Below are 19,419 nucleotides of genomic sequence, written 5' to 3' on the forward strand. Positions count from 1 at the left end.
AATCTTAGCCCTACAACTTGTTCTAGCGGGACCGTGGCCAATAGAAACGCTACAGAAGAAATAAACGAATTCGTAATTGTCACATGGATTTAATTTCGCATTATTTTCACCAAATAATCCAAAAGAATCCACACAACGATAGAACACGTTAAAATATTATAATATTATATATGTATATTGTAGTACAATGGCTCATTATTTTTATTTTATACTACTTGTTTGTTGTTAAACACAAAACTACACAATGGGATATCTATGTGCTACCCGCGTATTAAACTGGTAGTAATTTTATGCGTATTATCGTAATGTTGGAAGCTAAATTTTCAGTGTTTTAATTTATATGTTTGCAAATGTAGCATGTAACGAACTTATTATTATATATTTATTTTAATATCGACGTTTGTTTACATTAAATTTATATTTAGAAACATACATAGTTTATACTGTTAAATATGTATTGCGAAACTCCCGCCTATTTTCCAAAGTTGTAGAAAATTCTCGAGAGTAAGAATCAACAATATATGTGTATACGTAAACGCTTGTGTTAGTGCCAGTATTGTTATATAAGACTGAAATTTCTAGAAAGTCTCCACAGCGCTATAAATATAACCAACGCGATGCGCCAAGAGGAGTATCTATTATCGGTTTGCAATAATTGGTGCGCTAAAAACAATTCGTAAGCTATAACTGTGATTAACGCTTATTAATCGGGAATTTCAGATATATTGACCAGGAACGTTTATAAATTTCGAACATTACAAATCATTCAACTTCAGAGGATTCACATTGGACATTAGTACTTTTGCGAAAACATTACTTAGCGATACACATATTGATGATTAATATGCTTATTGCCTATGTATCCCAATGAAGTTCACGTTGTACACATTCACTATCAGAATACTAGTTGTCTTTGTCCGATCCCAAAAAGTCGTGTAAATGAAACTACCACTAGGTGGCATGCGCAAAGAGTGCTGAAAGAAAATTGATTCAAACTATAAAGACAATCATGTGAAAAAACCACAAAGGCGAGAAAGTCAAATTCAGTGTAGTGGTCGATGCAAATCAATTACAATTCAATGGCTTCTTCATTGGGAGCACAAAGAATTGAAATCTGGAACCTACCAAAGTACGGCCAGACAGAAGCAGTGGTTCAGTCAGAAGAAGTGGTCCATCCAAAAATGGGATTAGAGGAGATCGTCAATGCTGAGCACAGTCTGAATGATTCAGACCTTGCTATGGAAAATCCTACCCTAGAAGCACAGTTTCTTGTGTCTGAGACTGACATCGACTTTGCTGTCATATCAGTTTCAACATAGATCAGACTGTTTTCGATATTTTGCATGTGGTGGATGACATTGTAAATGATTCATTCATTGTAATGCCTGCATTGATTCGAGCTCTGATGATGACGAAAGTTATGAACCTCTCTCAGCTTTGGTACAGGAGTTAATGGAAGACTCAGCCCCAACCAGTCATTAACCACCACTTCGAATACACCAAATCAACCGATTCTAAAGGAGTATGATCCAAACAAGTTCAGGAGAGAAACCTCTTACAGGAATTTCAATCTCTATTGGTATAAAACACATTCCTGGATTTGCTTTGAGATAGGGAAATGTCAGTGTTCATGTGTGCTTTCCCTGCAGGAAGTTCATGAAGGATAGTTCATTCATGTTCGAAAATTGTAAAAGACTCACAGACTCAAAGACATTCGAAAAGTGTTAATCACAAGAATGCAATGGCAAAGTGTATCAGTTCGAAGATCAAAGCAAAACGTCAGACTTCTGTGCAGCATCAGTTGGATGCAGCTCAAAGACAGCAGGTTCTCTACAACTGAGAGTATTTATGTATAATCACCGAGTGCCTGATCTTTACTGTGCAACAAAACACTGTAATATGAGGACATGGGGAGGACAGAACAAACACTGATGACATATCCAACATTAATAGAGGCAATTTCCTGGAATTATTGCACTTCAGGTGCAAGAATCTCCTGTGGCTCAAGGACAAATTACAAAGTCATCTTGGAGCACACACTCAATGGACATCACCATCCACTCAGAACAAGATACTAGAACTTGTATATAATCTCATTGTGGAGTGGATCATCTACGATGTGCTGATGAGTGGAAAGTTTGGAATAATCATGAATGAAACCTTAGATATCAGCCAAATAGAGTAACTGGCACTCTGCATGAGATACGTTTTGTGGGTAAAACGAAAAAGGCGTTCATTGGATTCTTCTCTGCAGCATCAACTGAGGTTGAACTCTTATGTGAACTACTGAAAAGGGTTATCAGTGGACTTGGCCTGAGTTGGAGGACATTGTCGGCGGGTGTTTTGATGGTATGTCTTATACGAGTGCTGTTCATAAAGGAGTAGCTACTCGAATGAAAGAGTGCTCACCACAAGGAATATATGCATTGTTACTGTCATTTCCTCAATTTCACGCTGCAGGATACTATGAGTGAAAAAGAACCCCCTAGAAATGCATTCTGGACAATCCAAAGCCTTTATAATTTCTTGCAAGGGAGTCCAAAATGCCATGCTCTGTTCAAAGATATTGAGGTAAATGATGATCACATCATTCTCACACTAAAATTCATAAGATTGTCATGCTGATGGGAAGCAGTAAAAGCCGTCATTGAGATGATGTCAAAAAATATCAAAGTTCTCCCATTTTAGGAGGTGATAAAGATGCTAAGATGTATGATGACAGCACTGCACTTCTGAATGCTGTTTGTGATTTTGAATTCGTGTTTGGATTGCTACTTCTGAAGGTGATCTTGTTAAATACCAGCAGTCTTAGTAAATATATGCAAGGGAAGGGCATGGATGTTATCACCACCAGGAGAAATGCGGACCTCACCATCATAACCCTCAGTGACTGTGAGGACTAGGATAACTTTGAGCAATTGTGGACTGAAGAGACTCGATTCATATTCAAGGATGCGAGAGTACTAAGAAGTAACAGCCTCGACAAAGTACTTTGTGAAATGAAATAGTGCCTCCCTCCTTCCCAATGGATTGGGGCCAGTACACCTATGCAAAATGATTTCGAGTATTTGGTAAACAGGGTAATTAAATGGCAGAAGGCTTTAAATTATAATAAATGCAAGGTAATGTATGTAGTATATCATAAGTTGCTTTATGGGTATACAGTTATGGAGTAACCTTAGTATTCTAGTTCATCAGTCTCTTAAGATATCAAGGCAATGTGCTGTTGTTAGTGGCAGAGCAATTAGGATTTTAAGTTGTATCTATAGAAATATTATACAAGACTAAAGAGATTATAGATTCATTGTATAGGTCATTGGTTAATTAGGCCACATTAAGAGTTTTGTGTTGGGCTCCTTATTGTAGGAAAGACACTTCAAACGTTTAACAGAAATTTCCTTGATTGATAACAAGCCTAACTGGCTTACTGATTAGCTGATAGAAGCGCTAACGTTTAGTGAATTGACCAACAACTCAATCAGTCTCTCCTCAAATATTCACTACTCGATTCCGACTTGTATTTATAGTAAACTCTCAATTTGTACCAATTATGGGAAGTTTATAGATTTTAGGGTTCCTTTTATTAATTCTCTATACCTGGCATCATCATCATGATAGCAGCTAACAAACAACTAAATTATAACATTGAAGATATCGCTTACAACAATATGGAGAAACTGGATGAGAAACAGATCTAGAAAGAGACGTGGGAAAGAGTATACAAGTACAAGAACAAGTTACAGAGGCAGGATGATAGAAGGTGGACAAAGCAATGCTGGTTAGAAATAAAAGAAGGATAAGAGATGGTTAAAGAATGAAAGGGAAGAGAATATAGGATTTTTTTATATACACTTCGTTATATTTTGAATGTTATATCTGTCTTCTAGTTTCTATATTCCAAAGTTCTTTAAGAGAGTAATCGAGTTTCGAAAAGAATGAGTAGAAACAACCGATTTAAAACAGTTATCATTAAAAAGGAAGGATTAAATGTTCATTGCAAAGTTTAGATGTGGAAATGAAATATAAGAAGAAGATAAACTCTGTGATTTGTATATAAAAAAAGAGAAAACTATGTAAAATTTAGAAGTAGAATGTAAAGGATGGATAAAAGTTAAATGTAAACGAGGAATATGGGAAAAGTGAATAAGATGCGGAATGAAGATGGAGAATGTTTAGAATACTCAAGAAATTTGCAGAAAGCTTTGAAGGATAAGAAAAAAACTGAACAAATGTTTATTGTTTATGAGCAAAAAACTGTTGCATTGTAAGAATATTATTATTTTTGAATTTGTGAGTATTGAAACTAAAATGAATATATTGTTAATGTTTTGTAGTTTATATTTGATAATGAAATAGATTTAAAGCAATAAGTGTATGAAATATCAATTACATTATATCTTAGACCCGAAAGGATAAGATAAATAAACTTATCATTATAAATCTGTTTATTCCCTTTAAGTACAAAGCTAAACAATGGGCATCGAAAACCAGTTTTTAACGTTATAAACCTACAGACTTACCACTGTGCAACTGGAGGGCGCTATTATAAAAGTACACTATTTTGGTATTTACAAGTTTTTAACAAATGTTTATGATGTATTTATATAGTAAATCAGCAAAACTTCATAACTGTTGTACGTACGAATAATGTTTTTTTGTATTTTAATATACGTGGTAGTTAAAAATGTATATATTATAAATTGTAGATCAGCAAAATACTTGCTAACCCCACCTATTTTATTCAATTCAATTTTAACCGCCAAATTTAAATACTTCTTGTATTAAGCATTTTTTTTTTAAAACTAAGAAGCTCCGTTTTTTAGGCTTAGTATTAGGGCTAATCCCAAAGGGATAAGTAATTCGTCAGATCGTAGTCTGTTTTAAATCAATACTAGTAATTATAGTAAAATAAAATATTAGACACTTGAAAATAATTTGAAGTTGAATCCATATTTTTTAAGTATTTGACTGATAATAATAATAGTATGATACGCAATCAGTTTCAAGAATCTGAAGAGGTTTCCATTGTTTCTATTAGTGGCCCAGAATTAAAACAGGCACTGAATCTTTTGATCATAAATGCTGAAAATAGTAATTTAAGCCCGAAGGAACAAAGTGTTGCATTTCAGAACAAAAAACTTAGAAACCAAATTTTTAAACAGGAAGTTCAACTTGAAATATACTTGCCACTGCTGTCCGGTACTGTTGATGAGCCAGTTTTAGACATATCAAAGGGAGTAGCTCTTGCAAGAAGTACTGTTATGTTATTACATTGTTGCATAGATCAAAGCAGAAAGCTTGCAGAAAAAGATGACCCATACCCTGTACTTTTGTGTGATGAAGAGTTAAAAGAAATAGAGAGTGCTATCACATTTATTAAAACATTAATTAAAAAAGAGTTTAGTATTTCAGAATTTGTCCAGGTTTTATCTGTAGAACCAGTTGTGCCTCTGGAGTTGCTGTTGAAGTTGGATGATGCAGGAATCATTCCTGTTGAAGTATTTTTGCAACAGGTAATCAATAAAAGCCAGCTTGTATCTGCCTTCAGTAAAGCAGTTTGGAAAATGTGTTACCAAGATAATGCTCCACCTGCTAGACTGCATAACGTGTGCTCAGTCATTGTTAGTTCTCTTGTTATGTGTGCATATTTTGAGAATTTTAGTCAGAACAGAAGTCTCGTAAAAGTGACCCGATTAATTTTAGATACATTGACAAAAAGATACCTTGAAAATCAAGAACATTTTAGTGTAAAGAAGATGAATTTCATTTCAGTGTTAATTAAAAACCCATTAGTTGATAGATCAGCAATTCAGAGTTTTAGCAGTCATATTCTAACACTAATGTTGAACCACAGTCCCACTGTAAGAGTTACTCATGCTTTAAGAGATCAACACAAATGGTTGTGGAAAACAGCCGATCCCATTCTTGTTGGACTTCTTCAGAAGATAGTGACCGTGTTATCTCCTGAAAAAGTGTTAAACTGTTTAGAATGTGTTTTAGAAAGCCAAGAAGTAAACTGGAAATTTTTACTGATGTTTACATCGTTATTTTTAGTTTGTCATCCTAAGGCAGCTACTCTTTTAGAAAATTTCATAGAAAAGTTACTTAAAGTGGCTTTTGAAAAGCTAGAAATGGAAAGCCTTATAAGTTCGGTTCTTCTTGCTCGGCAAGCTGCACTAGAAAGTTTTCAGGTATTTCCTACATATGAAGAATGGTTCCAGAAATATTTTGGTGATAGTGAGACATCTTTAGCTGGAACTCCTCGAACATTTGCCTTTTTAATGAAGTTTTTGGTTGATTTAGCTCCGTATGAACCAGCGAGATATTTAAAGGTGCACATATCAAAGCCACCTCACGTTATTCCAAGGTGTCATCAGGTTTTCAAAGATTATGTTTACTTAGCTAAAACCAGACTTAAAGATTTTCAGGAAACTTCAAACTTTGGGATTTATGAGCAAATCTCAGATGGCCAATCTGATGCACCAACAACAAGCAAAGATCATAAGAAGATAAATCAAGCAGAAACTGATGTAGAGAAAGCTTTACAGCTCTATGAAAACACTAACAAGGTTCCAACCTCTATTTTGGAAGCAAGCATTTTTAGAAAGCCATATTTCATTGGTAGTTTTTTGCCTGAACTACTTAAACCAAGACCACTGCCTGATATACCAGATACCAGAATAAAATTTATTGAAGAACTAAAGCAAATTGGGAAAATTCCACTCGCTTTGTACGAAAATTACAGAAAGAAGTCCCAGAAAGAAACTGAAACGTTGTTAGAAGGTGTGATGGATGTGTCATTCAGTGAAGTAATGCTGGAGCCGCAGGATGATTTGAAACTGACCTTGGAGACGTTAAGGAAAGCTTTGGGAAGAGAACAATCATCAAATTCTCTTGGAGAAGATGATTTTATTGATATCTGCCCATTAATAGCAGAGGCATCTAGTAAACTTCAAGTAATCGTGGATCAATTATCGTCTGCTCAGGACAAAGAGCAGTCTGTGATCTTGGTAGAAGATTTCAAAATGATTTCTTCAGACTTGCTACAGATTGGTTCTATTCTAATAGAAGGATTTGTACATTGTCAACAGACTGCTATCACGTTGTCAAAAGATACCTCTTGGGATGTTCTATACGTTTCAATGCTCAGCTGTTTTCCTGCATTACACCCTCCAGTATTTTCAGACCTTTGGAATAAACTGGTTTCAGAGACTGTGAGTTTAAAAAGCCAGGATATAAGAAGCCTTTCGCTCTTACTTCTAAGACTAGGTCAAATGGGAAGCTCATTTCCAAAGCTTTCTTATAACAGATATTCTGCACCCCAGCTGTTGCCAGATCTGTTGTTTGACTATCTTCCTTTAAACAGCCAAGCTCAGGTTAAGTATTACACAGATTTGACTGGTTCGTATCTAACCTGGGCAATTCACACTTTTGTTTTAACAGAAGACTCCACTAGACTTCCTGATTACATTTCAGAAACTATGTTGAAAAAGTTTCAGTTTTCATCAGTCCGAACACACTTGGAATTACAGGAACTTATTATAGGAAAAGTCAGTGATAAGAACCTAGAACCAGATTCATTAATTACACAGTTATATTGTGCTCCTGTGTTCCAACATTGGTGTCAGGAAGCTGTTGTGAATCTTTCATACTGGATGAAACTGGAAGTACAAGTACAGCAAGATACGGGTTTTGCTGAATCTGATCGTAGGCTTGAATATCTTCGATGTATGATCATTACTCACTTCTTACCTTTAGCTCAAGCTCAGGGTGGTTGTGATGGAAATATTAGACATGCTTGTTCCTCTATCTTAGAAGGTTTAATTTCACTCGCTCCATCCTTATCCTTCTTCTCTCAGTTTATAATAGTTTTACAAGAATTAACTCATTCCCTGTCCATAGATGGGAAAAGTACACAAAATGTTCAACCCTGGTTGCTCGAAGAACTAGAAAGAAATATCCAGAAGCATTCTTCACTTACAGGATCAGAGCTCATTGTTCTCCATAATACTGTTGATAAGTTTTTTCGAATAGTATACGCTCTTCCACCATTTTTACTTCTTACAGACTGTTTATCAATAAAACCATCTTCTGAGGTGTTTCAAAATCTGGCCAGTAAAGTGAGTAATTGTCTTAGGAATTACTTATATGAGGAGTGCTTTTTATCAAACTCTTTAATTGCCCACTTGGTCAAAGCACTTTTTCAAACTTCCAACCAACACAAAGAGCTTGATAGTAGTATTGAAAAATTCTTGTATTTCTGTCCATCATTTACTGCCGGTTTAATTATTCACTGGTCTCGAATTGGACCACTTTTAAGGTCTGTGCAGTTGTACAACAACACGTTTTCTACTTTGGTGCGTGATATCGAATCTGTCGTGTCATGGAGTAATGAGATAACTGATAATTCAGTCTTAGCTCTACCTTCGGGACATTTTGTTATAAAATGGTGGTTTAGCTTGATTATAGCCCAAAAACTTAAACGAGCTGTGATTCCGGTTAGTCTAATTACGAACGTCAATTCAGAAATCTTGAAGAACATTGTACACTTCTTGATGGCATATGATGCAAGTTACAGCATTTCCAATCCTTCCTCCTTCCCTCCTCTTTTAGTTAAACTGCTCAAAATCTGTGTGAAATCTTCAACTGTACCCAAATTTTTCCTTCCTCATTCATACCAATGTTCATTTGTTCAAACTGTTGTGCCTACTTCAGTCTGGAGTCTTTGCCCAGCTGTGTGTTTAAGTGCTGTGCTCCAACTTTGGGATTCACCAGAAATAAGAGAACCAGATTTAGAGAAACACGTTCTGTTAGATTGGTTACTTGTGCTTTTAACCAACCTAACAAAATGCAATCGAGAGTTTATTAATAATGTAACTAAATTACTCGACAAGTAAAGCTAGGAGTAAGAATGATGCAGTAACTCTGTAACGTAGGGGCTCCAGCCATCTTCAGGTACGAGTTTAATAACATCCGGTGGTAGGGACGAAACCAATCTTCTAGTTTTGATGGATGCTTCAAGAAAAAAATTTACGTCCAAAATGTTTAAATACGGTAATGGTTTGTCTTCAGCGAGGAAATCGGAATGCATTTCATACATGTTAAGGGGAAATCAAGGTTATCAAGTACAAGTTAAGGGGAGAGCAAGGTTATCAAGTACAAGTTAAGGGGAGAGCAAGGCTTGAAGTTTTGGACTAATTCCATAAATCATGAACGTTTCGAAAACACCATTTCTATAAAGCATCTTAAATACTTTAAATCAGTTTAATCCACTATTTACAATAATCACTCTCTTTGGGCATTAACCACGTCCAAAAAAACTCTAGAAACACAAACCAACATTATCTATTCATAATATACAGCTATCAGTGAGTTAGAAAAAGTATTTAAAACAGTTCTTTACATTTATCTTATCACGTTAAAGAAACAAAGCTTTATAAGAATGTACTTCGATATTATTTTAATCAGGTTTACTCTAAAATCAAACTGTGAACCTGAATGCCTATATAGCTGTTCAGACAAGGGGAGAGCAAGGTTATCAAGAACATCGTACTTGATAACCTTGCTCTCCCCTTAACTCGTACTTGATAACCTTGCTCTTTATCAAGTAGGTGTTAAGGGGGCCTTGCTCTCCCCTCAACATGTACTTGATAACCATGCTCTCCCCTTAACTCATACTTGATAACCTTGCTCTCCCCTTAACTCGTACTTGATAACCATGCTCTTCCCTTAACACGTACTTGATAACCATGCTCTCCCCTTAACAGGTACTTGATAACCTTGCTCTCCCCATAACACCTACTTGATAACCTTGCTCTCCCATTAACACGTACTTGATAACCATGCTCTCCCCTTAACTCGTACTTGATAACCATGCTCTCCCCTTAACTCATACTTGATAACCTTGCTCTCCCCTTAACATGTACTTGATAGCCATGTTCTCCCCTTAACAGGTACTTGATAACCTTGCTCTCCCCTTAACTCATACTTGATAAAGTGGAGAGAGAGAGGAAAAATCTAAACCTTGAAACTTTTCTCTATTTGCGACTCATCCTTCTAAAAAAATGTATTTTTTGTAGTAATGATTCCTTCTCAGAACCTTATAGGATGTTTACCTTACTCATTTTTATATTATCTAGTATACCTAAATTCCTTTTAGCCTTCCCAGTCAAAATGCAGGCTATTACCATATTTACCTATACAAACTGGTACGTTCTTCACTTCTGTATGAACTTTCAAAGATACTTTAAACCCTTGTAAAAGAAAGAACTTATCCTTAAGGAATTGATCAAAGAAGTTTGAAGGGAAGTAAATATCATCCGTAAACTAATAATTGGAAAAATACCTAATTATCATTACCACCGACTAATTAATTCTATCCACATTTTAACCCCTTTCTTTCGTTCTGTTAAGTTTGAACATATCAATAATCTTTCTATGTTATTTGAGACTTTCTCGAGTAACAGATACATGTTTGTGAAGCAAGAATGCTTTATAAATGTATGCTGAAAAACAATTTTTTTAGATAATGGATTCTACAATTACCTGAACAAAAGGAAGAGAACCAGTTTCATTTATTACTTTTATAATAATTTTTGTTTAGTAATTAAATGGGTTTTAATAAATCCTTAAATTGGAAAGACATATTTTAAGTTAATAACATTTTAATGTTTATTTAGGCCAGTTTTATGAGGTTAAAGTAGTCCTGTGTCTTATTCCACCCCCCCACAGACAGTTATGTGGTAATTCTATCTGTTTGCATTTCCTTGGCCCAGTACCTTCTGCACATGAGCGATCCATCAACTGAGCTAAATGGTTAATTCAATAATAAGGCACACTTTAACAAATTAAACTACCACATCCATTCCTTATAAACAGCTTCTCTTAAGCATTTGGGACAACCTTACATTTTATTCGTTTTTCTGTGTTAATTCAATTTGTATTTATTGTTTATGGTTCAATGTCAAACTCAACACCCCTCACACGATATAAATGTTCTACCTGCTGAGCCAAAGGAGTGTCTTCATTAATAAAAAGTTCAACAAAAAGGAAGAATAGGTTAGTGAGGCAAGAATGCTTTGTAAAGCAATGTTGAAAAATTTTAGTTAAATTCAAACTTTTCAGATAAAAGATTCTATAATGGAATCCCAAGGGTTTTGTACTCTGCCAAAGGCTTGGAAGCCAAAATTTTGTGGATAATATATTGTTTATGTTTTCATTAATTAATGACACATAAAATAAGACCAAATCTTTGTTGTTTTCTTAATTTCATAAATTAAAAATCCTCAAAATATATAGACATCTTTATCACTGTACATTGAGTTTGGCAACCAACCATGTGGATCAGACAGAGACAAGGCTTAGTAAAGTTATTTTGGCAACCAGCCATGTGGATCAGACAGAGACAAGGCTTAGTAAAGGTATTTTGGCAACCAGCCATGCCAATCGGAAACAAAGCTTTAGTAAAGTTATTTTGAGAATACTGTTTACCTTTCAAGTGATTTCTTTCCAGCATAGATTCTTAGTCTTTAAAATGCATAAAATAGCTTAGGATTAAAAAATTTAAGCCCCAACCAGTGACTCTGTAGTAAATGTGAAGGCTTATACCACTAAAATTTAGGATTTGATCCCTGCAGTTGGCACAGCACGGATATTTCTTTGTACGTAACAACTAGATACTGATTTCAAGGTAAGCCTTACAGGTGCATTAGTATCATTGAGATTAATTAGAACTGTGAGATAATATCACATACTGGAAAAACAGATGGTACTACCAATATTACTGCAGTTATAAACCCTTCATGGTGTTTAAAAGCTGGATGTTAAAAAAAAACTTTCAAGACACAGGGTTCTACTAGGTTGAATGTTGCAGATTTGTAGGAAAGTAACGTGGAACCTGCGATCTGTGTTTAGAAATGAATCCAGGAAACAGCAGCATGGGTAATTAACTGTTAAATTTCTTGGTTCATGCATACAGCAAGATGGTAAAAGTAAACAGTTATCAGAGATGAGTTTTTCTATAAAATGGTAAGAAGATCGAAACCAGGAGCTAAATCAGAGACATGAAAATGGTCTGTTAGTTCTCATTAAAATAGGAGTACCCGTTCAACTTTTTTCTATCAAAATTTTAAAAGTACCCGTCTTTCAGTTCTGGGTATAGCTATGTTACTATTAAACCATTCATTTTGGGGTGAATAAGTCATTAATACTGTAATTTATCAACTCAGTCCAGAGATTTGGTGCTCCAAGGATGAAGAAAAACCAGTAGACTCACCAAAATATCATAAGTGAATAGAAGTGCTGGCCAAGTACCAGAGACGGACAAGTCTCGAGACCAAAGATTACTGAAATCTTGGGATCACAGATCACTCATTATTTTAACTATTTATAGCTAGAGTTGTATCTTGGTTCATATAATAATGTATGTTATACTTCGGGTAATTAATATTAACTTACGATTAGGATAAGCTACCTACTCAAAGGGAAACTGGATCGTTTCATCAGTTGATGTTAACAATATTTTTGTTAAAGCTAGAATATAGTTCTTCGAGTAGCACAATGCACCTGGTATTAAACGTAATAGAGGAGACAATTGGTGTCATTTGATATATTAGATCCATGAGTACTGTTAGTACCAGGACAGATGAGAGAGGCATATTAGATCCATGAGTACTGTTAGTACCAGGACAGATGAGAGAGGCATATTAGATCCATGAGTACTGTTAGTACCAGGACAGATGAGAGAGGACATTTGCAGCTATATCATCAGGCACTAGTTGAAGTCTTGAGATGCACTATGACCTGAGAGTTCCAAATATGGGAAAAATAACCCACAAAGTGTTGAATTACTAGTTCTTTTGTATGATTGGAAATGGCCAATCAGTGACAAGGTATATAGGGTCACTTGATATTGGTTTCTTCTATATAAAATTAATTAAATTTTTGCCTCTCAGTTCCTTTAAATTCAGATCTCGGAATAATTCAAGACTTTATCATCAACAAAGAAAAACTAATCCAAGTATACCAGGATGAGACCAGTGCAAGCATGTTTAAAGTGCCAGCAACCGAGTCTGCCAAGTCAATAAATCATCAACTTTCCAAACTGCTGCTGCACCACGTGGCCGTTTTATGAAATATCCTGTCTGTTAGCGTAACCTTTGCACTATGGCTTGGTGTTTAACTCAACCACCAAGTGTCATGTAAAATAATCAAAATTATATTGGTTTGTTACATTCGACTATCTGTTGTGTCCACAACAGGGAATCAAACCCTAGATTTTAGCATTATAAGTCCTAAACTTAAAGCTGTCCCACTGGGGGACTCGAAATTGTGTTTACATTGATTAATGTTTCTGATTATTCTAACTATCCAAAAATATTTTCATTAAGATTTCTCATAGTTATTGTCCATTAATTCAACCTAATTTATTAGTGTCATGACTCATGAAAATAATCAAAACTACTACTTCTAATTATAAAGTTACAGTTCATCAACTAACATTACTGTTTTGAGATCTGTGTTACTTCTTAATATTAGTTACCGAAAGGAAGTAATCGGTGTTATAATTATTTTGACAGCTAACCATTAAGTAAACACTCCAGAAAGATTGCCATTTTATTAAATAAACAAACAGATACAAGATTATCATAACATAAATTATTACTAGAAAATACATTTACAAAGTAACTCACATATCCAACCCTTTTAAGAAGACCAACAAAATAAAAGGTTTTATGTAAAGCTATTCTTAACCTTTACAAAAAAAACAGTAACTTAAACAGTTTCTTTAGCAGTGTTGTAAACCTTTAAACAACAAGGTTGGAAATACAAAAAAAAGATAATTGTTCCTTCAGTTGAGTATCTGTACATCCTCAGTCTGTGTTACCATGGTTTCTTACGCTTTAAAAAACCAGTTGTACACCACTCTCTGGCTTAAGAAACACTATGCGTTATATTACTTGAAGTCATTGCTATATACACATGACTCTCATTTTTCTCTATAAGAAGTAAACCCAAAATATTTTCCAGTTTTATTTGATATGTTTTTAGAAATCCATATCTACACTCACGTATCTCAACCAGCAGAAAAACACCTTCGGTTGATTCTATTTTCGAAGTAATTTGCATTCTTACAAAACCATTCACTATCACATCATACAGACGAAGGCTATTTCATAATTAACCGTATTTTCACTATTAACTGAACCCACTTTCATCTGTTCCGTATAACGTTCACACTAAAGCTATGTTAAAGCACTGTTGAAACATGTCCATAGTGGGAGATTAAAGGTCCAGGTTCCTCCCCATCCGGAGGGTGTGTGTGACTACTTGCGGGACGAAGAATTTCTTCAACACTACGACAGTGAGGTCTTGGTCCAGGCTCAGGTGTGTAGGTAAAGGTCAGGCCTGTTGCGTAAATGATTCCATCATTTCTCACTAGCGAGACTGGAACCTGTATAGTTATTAGTTATGGATTAGTTGTATACATTTTCATAAAACAATATTTACTTAAAGAAATTCTAATCAAGTGATTTAAGTAGGTAATACCAATGTTGTTGATTAATAAAAATATTTAGGAGCAGAAAAGTTATAATTAGATGTATATTTAAACAGATTTACTTATCCTATTTTCATTAACAGGGAATACAATTCAGCAGAATATCTTTGTGTAGTGGTCTAAAATGTGTGATAAAAGTTAACAGAACATCTCTGTGTAGTGGTCTAAAATGTATGATAAAATTAACAAAACATCTCTGTGTAGTGGTCTAAAATGTGTGATAAAATTAACAGAACATCTCTGTGTAGTGGTCTAAAATGTGTGATAAAAGTTAACAGAACATCTCTGTGTAGTGGTCTACAATGTGTGATAAAAGTTAACAGAACATCTCTGTGTAGTGATCTACAACGTGTGATAAAAGTTAACAGACAATCTCTGTGTTGTGTTTTACAATGTGTGATAAAAGTTAACAGAACATCTCTGTAATGATGTACAATGTGTGATAAAAGTTTACAGAACATCTCTGCGTAGTGGTTTACAATGTGTGATAAAAGTTAACAGAACATCTGTGTAATGATGTACAACGTGTGATAAAAGTTAACAGAACATCTCTGCGTAGTGGTTTACAATGTGTGATAAAAGTTAACAGACAATCTCTGTGTAGTGATGTACAACGTGTGATAAAAGTTAACAGACAATCTCTGTGCAGTGGTCAACAATGTGTGATAAAAGTTAACAGAACATCTCTGTGTAGTGATCTACAATGTGTGATAAAAGTTAACAGATCATCTCTCTATATGGTTTCAATGTTCTCTAGCAGCTCTGATACTATAACTAGTATTCACACCTGAGTAGGGTGGTGGACCCACTGCCAACCCTCACGGAATGCCGAGATATCAGGAACCACACACAGCATACTTTCCTGACACCTACAAAAATAATCACAAACTTTTATAAAAAAGAACTTACTTTAACCATGAAGAATGTTTTTGTAAATATTTCTTCATGTTATTCTATTTAAAATCCATATCACTCAAGAGAAACAAACTGAACTGATAATTTTTCTGTTAACAGATATCTAATGTTAATTTCATGCGTAAGAATTATACCTGTACATTGTTTCAGCTTCCACATCACCAAACCAAACTTTTAATACAGGAGTAAAGTTCTCCCCGGTCAACTCCAACATTGCAACATCTCCTCCTCCATTTAGCTGTCAGAAAAAAAAAAACACACTGATGTATTTTACTAAACAGCCACAAAACCAGAGCAGTATAAAACATGATTCAAGATAGATATAAGAGAACACACACAACTAATATTTAACAAGGATACATTTTTAGTACTTTTTCTCATAAAACTGACTTTAATTTTTGGAAATAACAATTGACGGAGGTAATATTATAAAGTAAGATGTGACAGTTATAAACACCATTACACAATGTGTACTTTACTAGTCTGATTTTAACCTTTAAGTAGTTATGTGACAGTTTTAAACACCATTACACAATGTGTACTTTACTAGTCTGATTTTAACCTTTAAGTAGTTATGTGACAGTTTTAAACACCATTACACAATGTGTATTTTACTAGTCTGATTTCATCCTTTAGTCTATAATGTGTTCAAGATGACTTACTTTGGTGCTTACAGAATTTCACAAAATTATCTGGACTTGTTTCTCTAATATATTTGTAATGTGTTTCAAGACTTTTGGAAATTTATTAATTTTTCTTGCAGTTCATCTGGCAACAGCAAGTATATGAACACACCAACTTTTGAAACCCTACAGATATATATATATAAGGTTGAAATGTAGCCATTCAATCACTCTGAGCTAAGTAGTGTTTGTGTTAACTCTGATACAGGGTGTGTAAAGTTCACCATACAGGTCACTACACAAATGACAGATTCTGCTTTAACACTAGTTGATATACATTTTGAACAGACACGTGTTAAAAAACAGCATAGTCCTTACAAGAATGAAACATCCTTAAGAGTTTAACAGACTAGTTTTCCCAAGATTAATGTCCAGAATGTGCTTTTAACTGACCTGTTTTTATACCCTTCACTATTGATGGAGTACACACATTCCATCATACTGAGTAATTTTATGTTATAACACTCAAGTGTAAAGAAAAACTCTAAGTTTCTAGGTAAACTACACAGGGGATCTCAGCAGCCTGGCTTTACCACAGACAAATTATCTAAACATGACCTCAACACATCACAATACATATAGCATAACAATAATGTTATCCATAACAAATCAGCAGCCTGACTTTACCACAGACAAATTATCTAAACATGACCTCAACACATCACAATACATACAGCATAACAATAATGTTATCTATAACAAATCAGCAGCCTGGCTTTACCACAGACAAATTATCTAAACATGACCTCAACACATCACAATACATATAGCATAACAATAATGTTATCTATAACAAATCAGCAGCCTGACTTTACCACAGACAAATTATCTAAAGATGATCACAATACATCACAATATATATAGCATAACAATAATGTTATCTATAACAAATCAGCAGCCTGACTTTACCACAGACAAATTATCTAAACATGACCTCAACACATCACAATGCATACAACAATAAATATGTAAGTTTTGTGTAGATTGATACTTCAGGAAAAATAGGCTTAGTTCTCCATATCACCTTTCAAACTTGTGTACAAAACCTGTACAAATTATCACAATGCATATTACAGAAAGATTCAAACGATATGACACTGTAGTTGCATTTTTTATTTAATTGTTTTTTTACGTGACTGTTCAAGAAAATGTGAAATATAAAGGAGGTATTTTCATCACTCCAAACAATCAGTTTCTAACAATTAACAGACCAGAAAATGTGAAATATAAGGGTGGTATTTTCCTCACTCCAAACAATCAGTTTCTAACAATTAACAGACCAGAAAATGTGAAATATAAGGGAGGTATTTTCATGACTCCAAACAATCAGTTTCTAACAATTAACAGACCAGAAAATGTGAAATATAAGGGTGGTATTTTCCTCACTCCAAACAATCAGTTTCTAACAATTAACAGACCAGAAAATGTGAAACATGACATAAAATCTTATGAATAATGAGAAGTTGAAGAAAAATACTTATCGAAGCTTAATTTCATCCAATTATAAATAGTCTCTAATAGCCAGAGTGTAAAAGCTAGTGATTTTCAAACACTATGAAAGAAGAACTGACTTACGTGTAAACTGAACACAACTGGTACTGGAGTGACTGGTGATCGAATAGGTCCCATACCTTCATAAAATGTGTACTCTGCCTTGTCTGTACTGATGATGGTCCACGAGGCACCATCGTTAATCATTTCCTTGTTAGGTTCTTTTGGACATGGTGTTGCCTGGAATACCAAGATGACAATCACTATCACTAGAAAACATTTCTATAGTAAACTGAACTACCTTACACAGTAGTTGAATTGTATAGACAGATGGAACTAGCAAGTAAAGAAAAACAATAATAAAAAACAGATTATTTGGAAGGAGAATAATCTATTTCTCCCAACGAAATATAAGACACACATACCTGAAACTGTACGATTCTCTCCTATCAGACATCATAAAGACACACGTTCCTGAAACTGTACGATTCTCTCCTGTGAGACACATTAAAAACACACACCTGAAACTGTATGATGCTCTCCTATCAGACATCATAAAGACACACATACCTGAAACTGTACGATTCTCTCCTATCAGACATCATAAAGACACACATACCTGAAACTGTACGATTCTCTCCTATCAGACATCATAAAGACACACATACCTGAAACTGTACGATTCTCTCCTGTCAGACATCATAAAGACACACATACCTGAAACTGTATGATTCTCTCCTGTGAGAGGCATAAATACATTCTTTCTGTGTCCTTCATGTAGAAGGAACACTTGTGAAGCTGTGATACAGGGTCACTTGCTTCTAAAAGTGCTGTTTGTTTGTCCACTTTGCGTATCACCTAAAAAGTAAACAAATCACATCTCAAACATCAAGTTAAATAAAAATTTAAAGACATTCACCTGTGATACCATAAGTAACAGTAACTTATAAACGTAATATGGCTATAGTTAACTACAACACATCCAGCTGCGACACCATAAGTAACAGTAACTTATAAACGTAATATGGCTAAAGTTAACTACAACACATTCACCTCTTTCCCCACTACATTGAACAAGCTAAACCACTCAATATTTGTACCATAACCTAGACCAACCACATCCACTTCTCGGGCAAATTCTGTCTAACCATAAATAGAGAGCACTTTAAAAACTACTGACTAAACACTGTTATTACACCATCACATATTGGGTATTTTGGAAGTAATTACACACTGACGTGAGGATACTTCAGATATACTAAATTATTCACTGACACGAGGATACTTATACACCTACATGAGGATGCTCCATTACAGATACTGAACTACATGCTGACATGAAGATACTTCATTAGAAAAAGACAATGAATTACACACTACCAAGTCTGTTTTTAATGCTTATTTTACAACCTACCAGTCGAGGAAGAGCCATTCCTGTGACAGAACAAACCAACTTGACAGTCGAACCATAGTGAATGTAGCCATCTCTTACCGTGAACTCTTCGGATTCAGATTCACTATCATCCACTGCAAAGATAATATAATGTTCAAACTACAACAAGCGTGTACTTATCGCGTTCAACTACAACAAGTGTGTACTTATCGCGTTCAACTACAACAAGCGTGTACTTATCGCGTTCAACTACAACAAGTGTGTACTTATCGCGTTCAACTACAACAAGCGTGTACTTATCCCGTTCAACTACAACAAGTCCGTACTTATCCCGTTCAACTACAACAAGTCCGTACTTATCCCGTTCAACTACAACAAGT

General features: G+C 34.7%; 2 protein-coding genes across 2 annotated transcripts; one reads left to right on the top strand and one right to left on the bottom strand.

Moving 5' to 3' along the window:
* Positions 1 to 4,823: 4,823 nt before the first annotated feature.
* Positions 4,824 to 8,897, top strand: LOC106475508 (Fanconi anemia group A protein homolog). Its single transcript, XM_013936187.2, has one exon. The coding sequence runs from the start codon at positions 4,986 to 4,988 to the stop codon at positions 8,895 to 8,897; it is 3,912 nt and encodes a 1,303-aa protein (XP_013791641.1). The 5' UTR covers positions 4,824 to 4,985.
* Positions 8,898 to 13,890: 4,993 nt separating this feature from the next.
* On the bottom strand, positions 13,891 to 19,198 carry LOC106475509 (recombining binding protein suppressor of hairless-like). The gene is made up of 6 exons (XM_013936188.2): positions 19,061 to 19,198; positions 18,364 to 18,504; positions 17,731 to 17,886; positions 15,607 to 15,710; positions 15,345 to 15,426; positions 13,891 to 14,452 (listed from the first exon to the last, which is right to left on the bottom strand). The coding sequence occupies exons 1-6, from the start codon at positions 19,076 to 19,078 to the stop codon at positions 14,249 to 14,251; spliced, it is 705 nt and encodes a 234-aa protein (XP_013791642.2). The 5' UTR covers positions 19,079 to 19,198; the 3' UTR covers positions 13,891 to 14,248.
* Between the last annotated feature and the right edge of the window lie 221 nt (positions 19,199 to 19,419).

The sequence above is a fragment of the Limulus polyphemus genome, unplaced genomic scaffold (genome assembly GCF_000517525.1).
Source record: "Limulus polyphemus unplaced genomic scaffold, Limulus_polyphemus-2.1.2 Scaffold8687, whole genome shotgun sequence".
NCBI lineage: Eukaryota > Metazoa > Arthropoda > Merostomata > Xiphosura > Limulidae > Limulus > Limulus polyphemus.

Coding starts and splice junctions, on each gene's coding strand:
- LOC106475509 (XM_013936188.2), bottom strand. Junction 15,711..17,730: donor CAGTTGTGTTCAGTTTACAC/GTAAGTCAGTTC, acceptor TTTTTCTGACAG/CTAAATGGAGGAGGAGATGT. Junction 15,427..15,606: donor GAAGCTGAAACAATGTACAG/GTATAATTCTTA, acceptor TTATTTTTGTAG/GTGTCAGGAAAGTATGCTGT.
- LOC106475508 (XM_013936187.2), top strand. CDS start 4,986: ATGATACGCAATCAGTTTCAAGAATCTGAAGAGGTTTCCATTGTTTCT.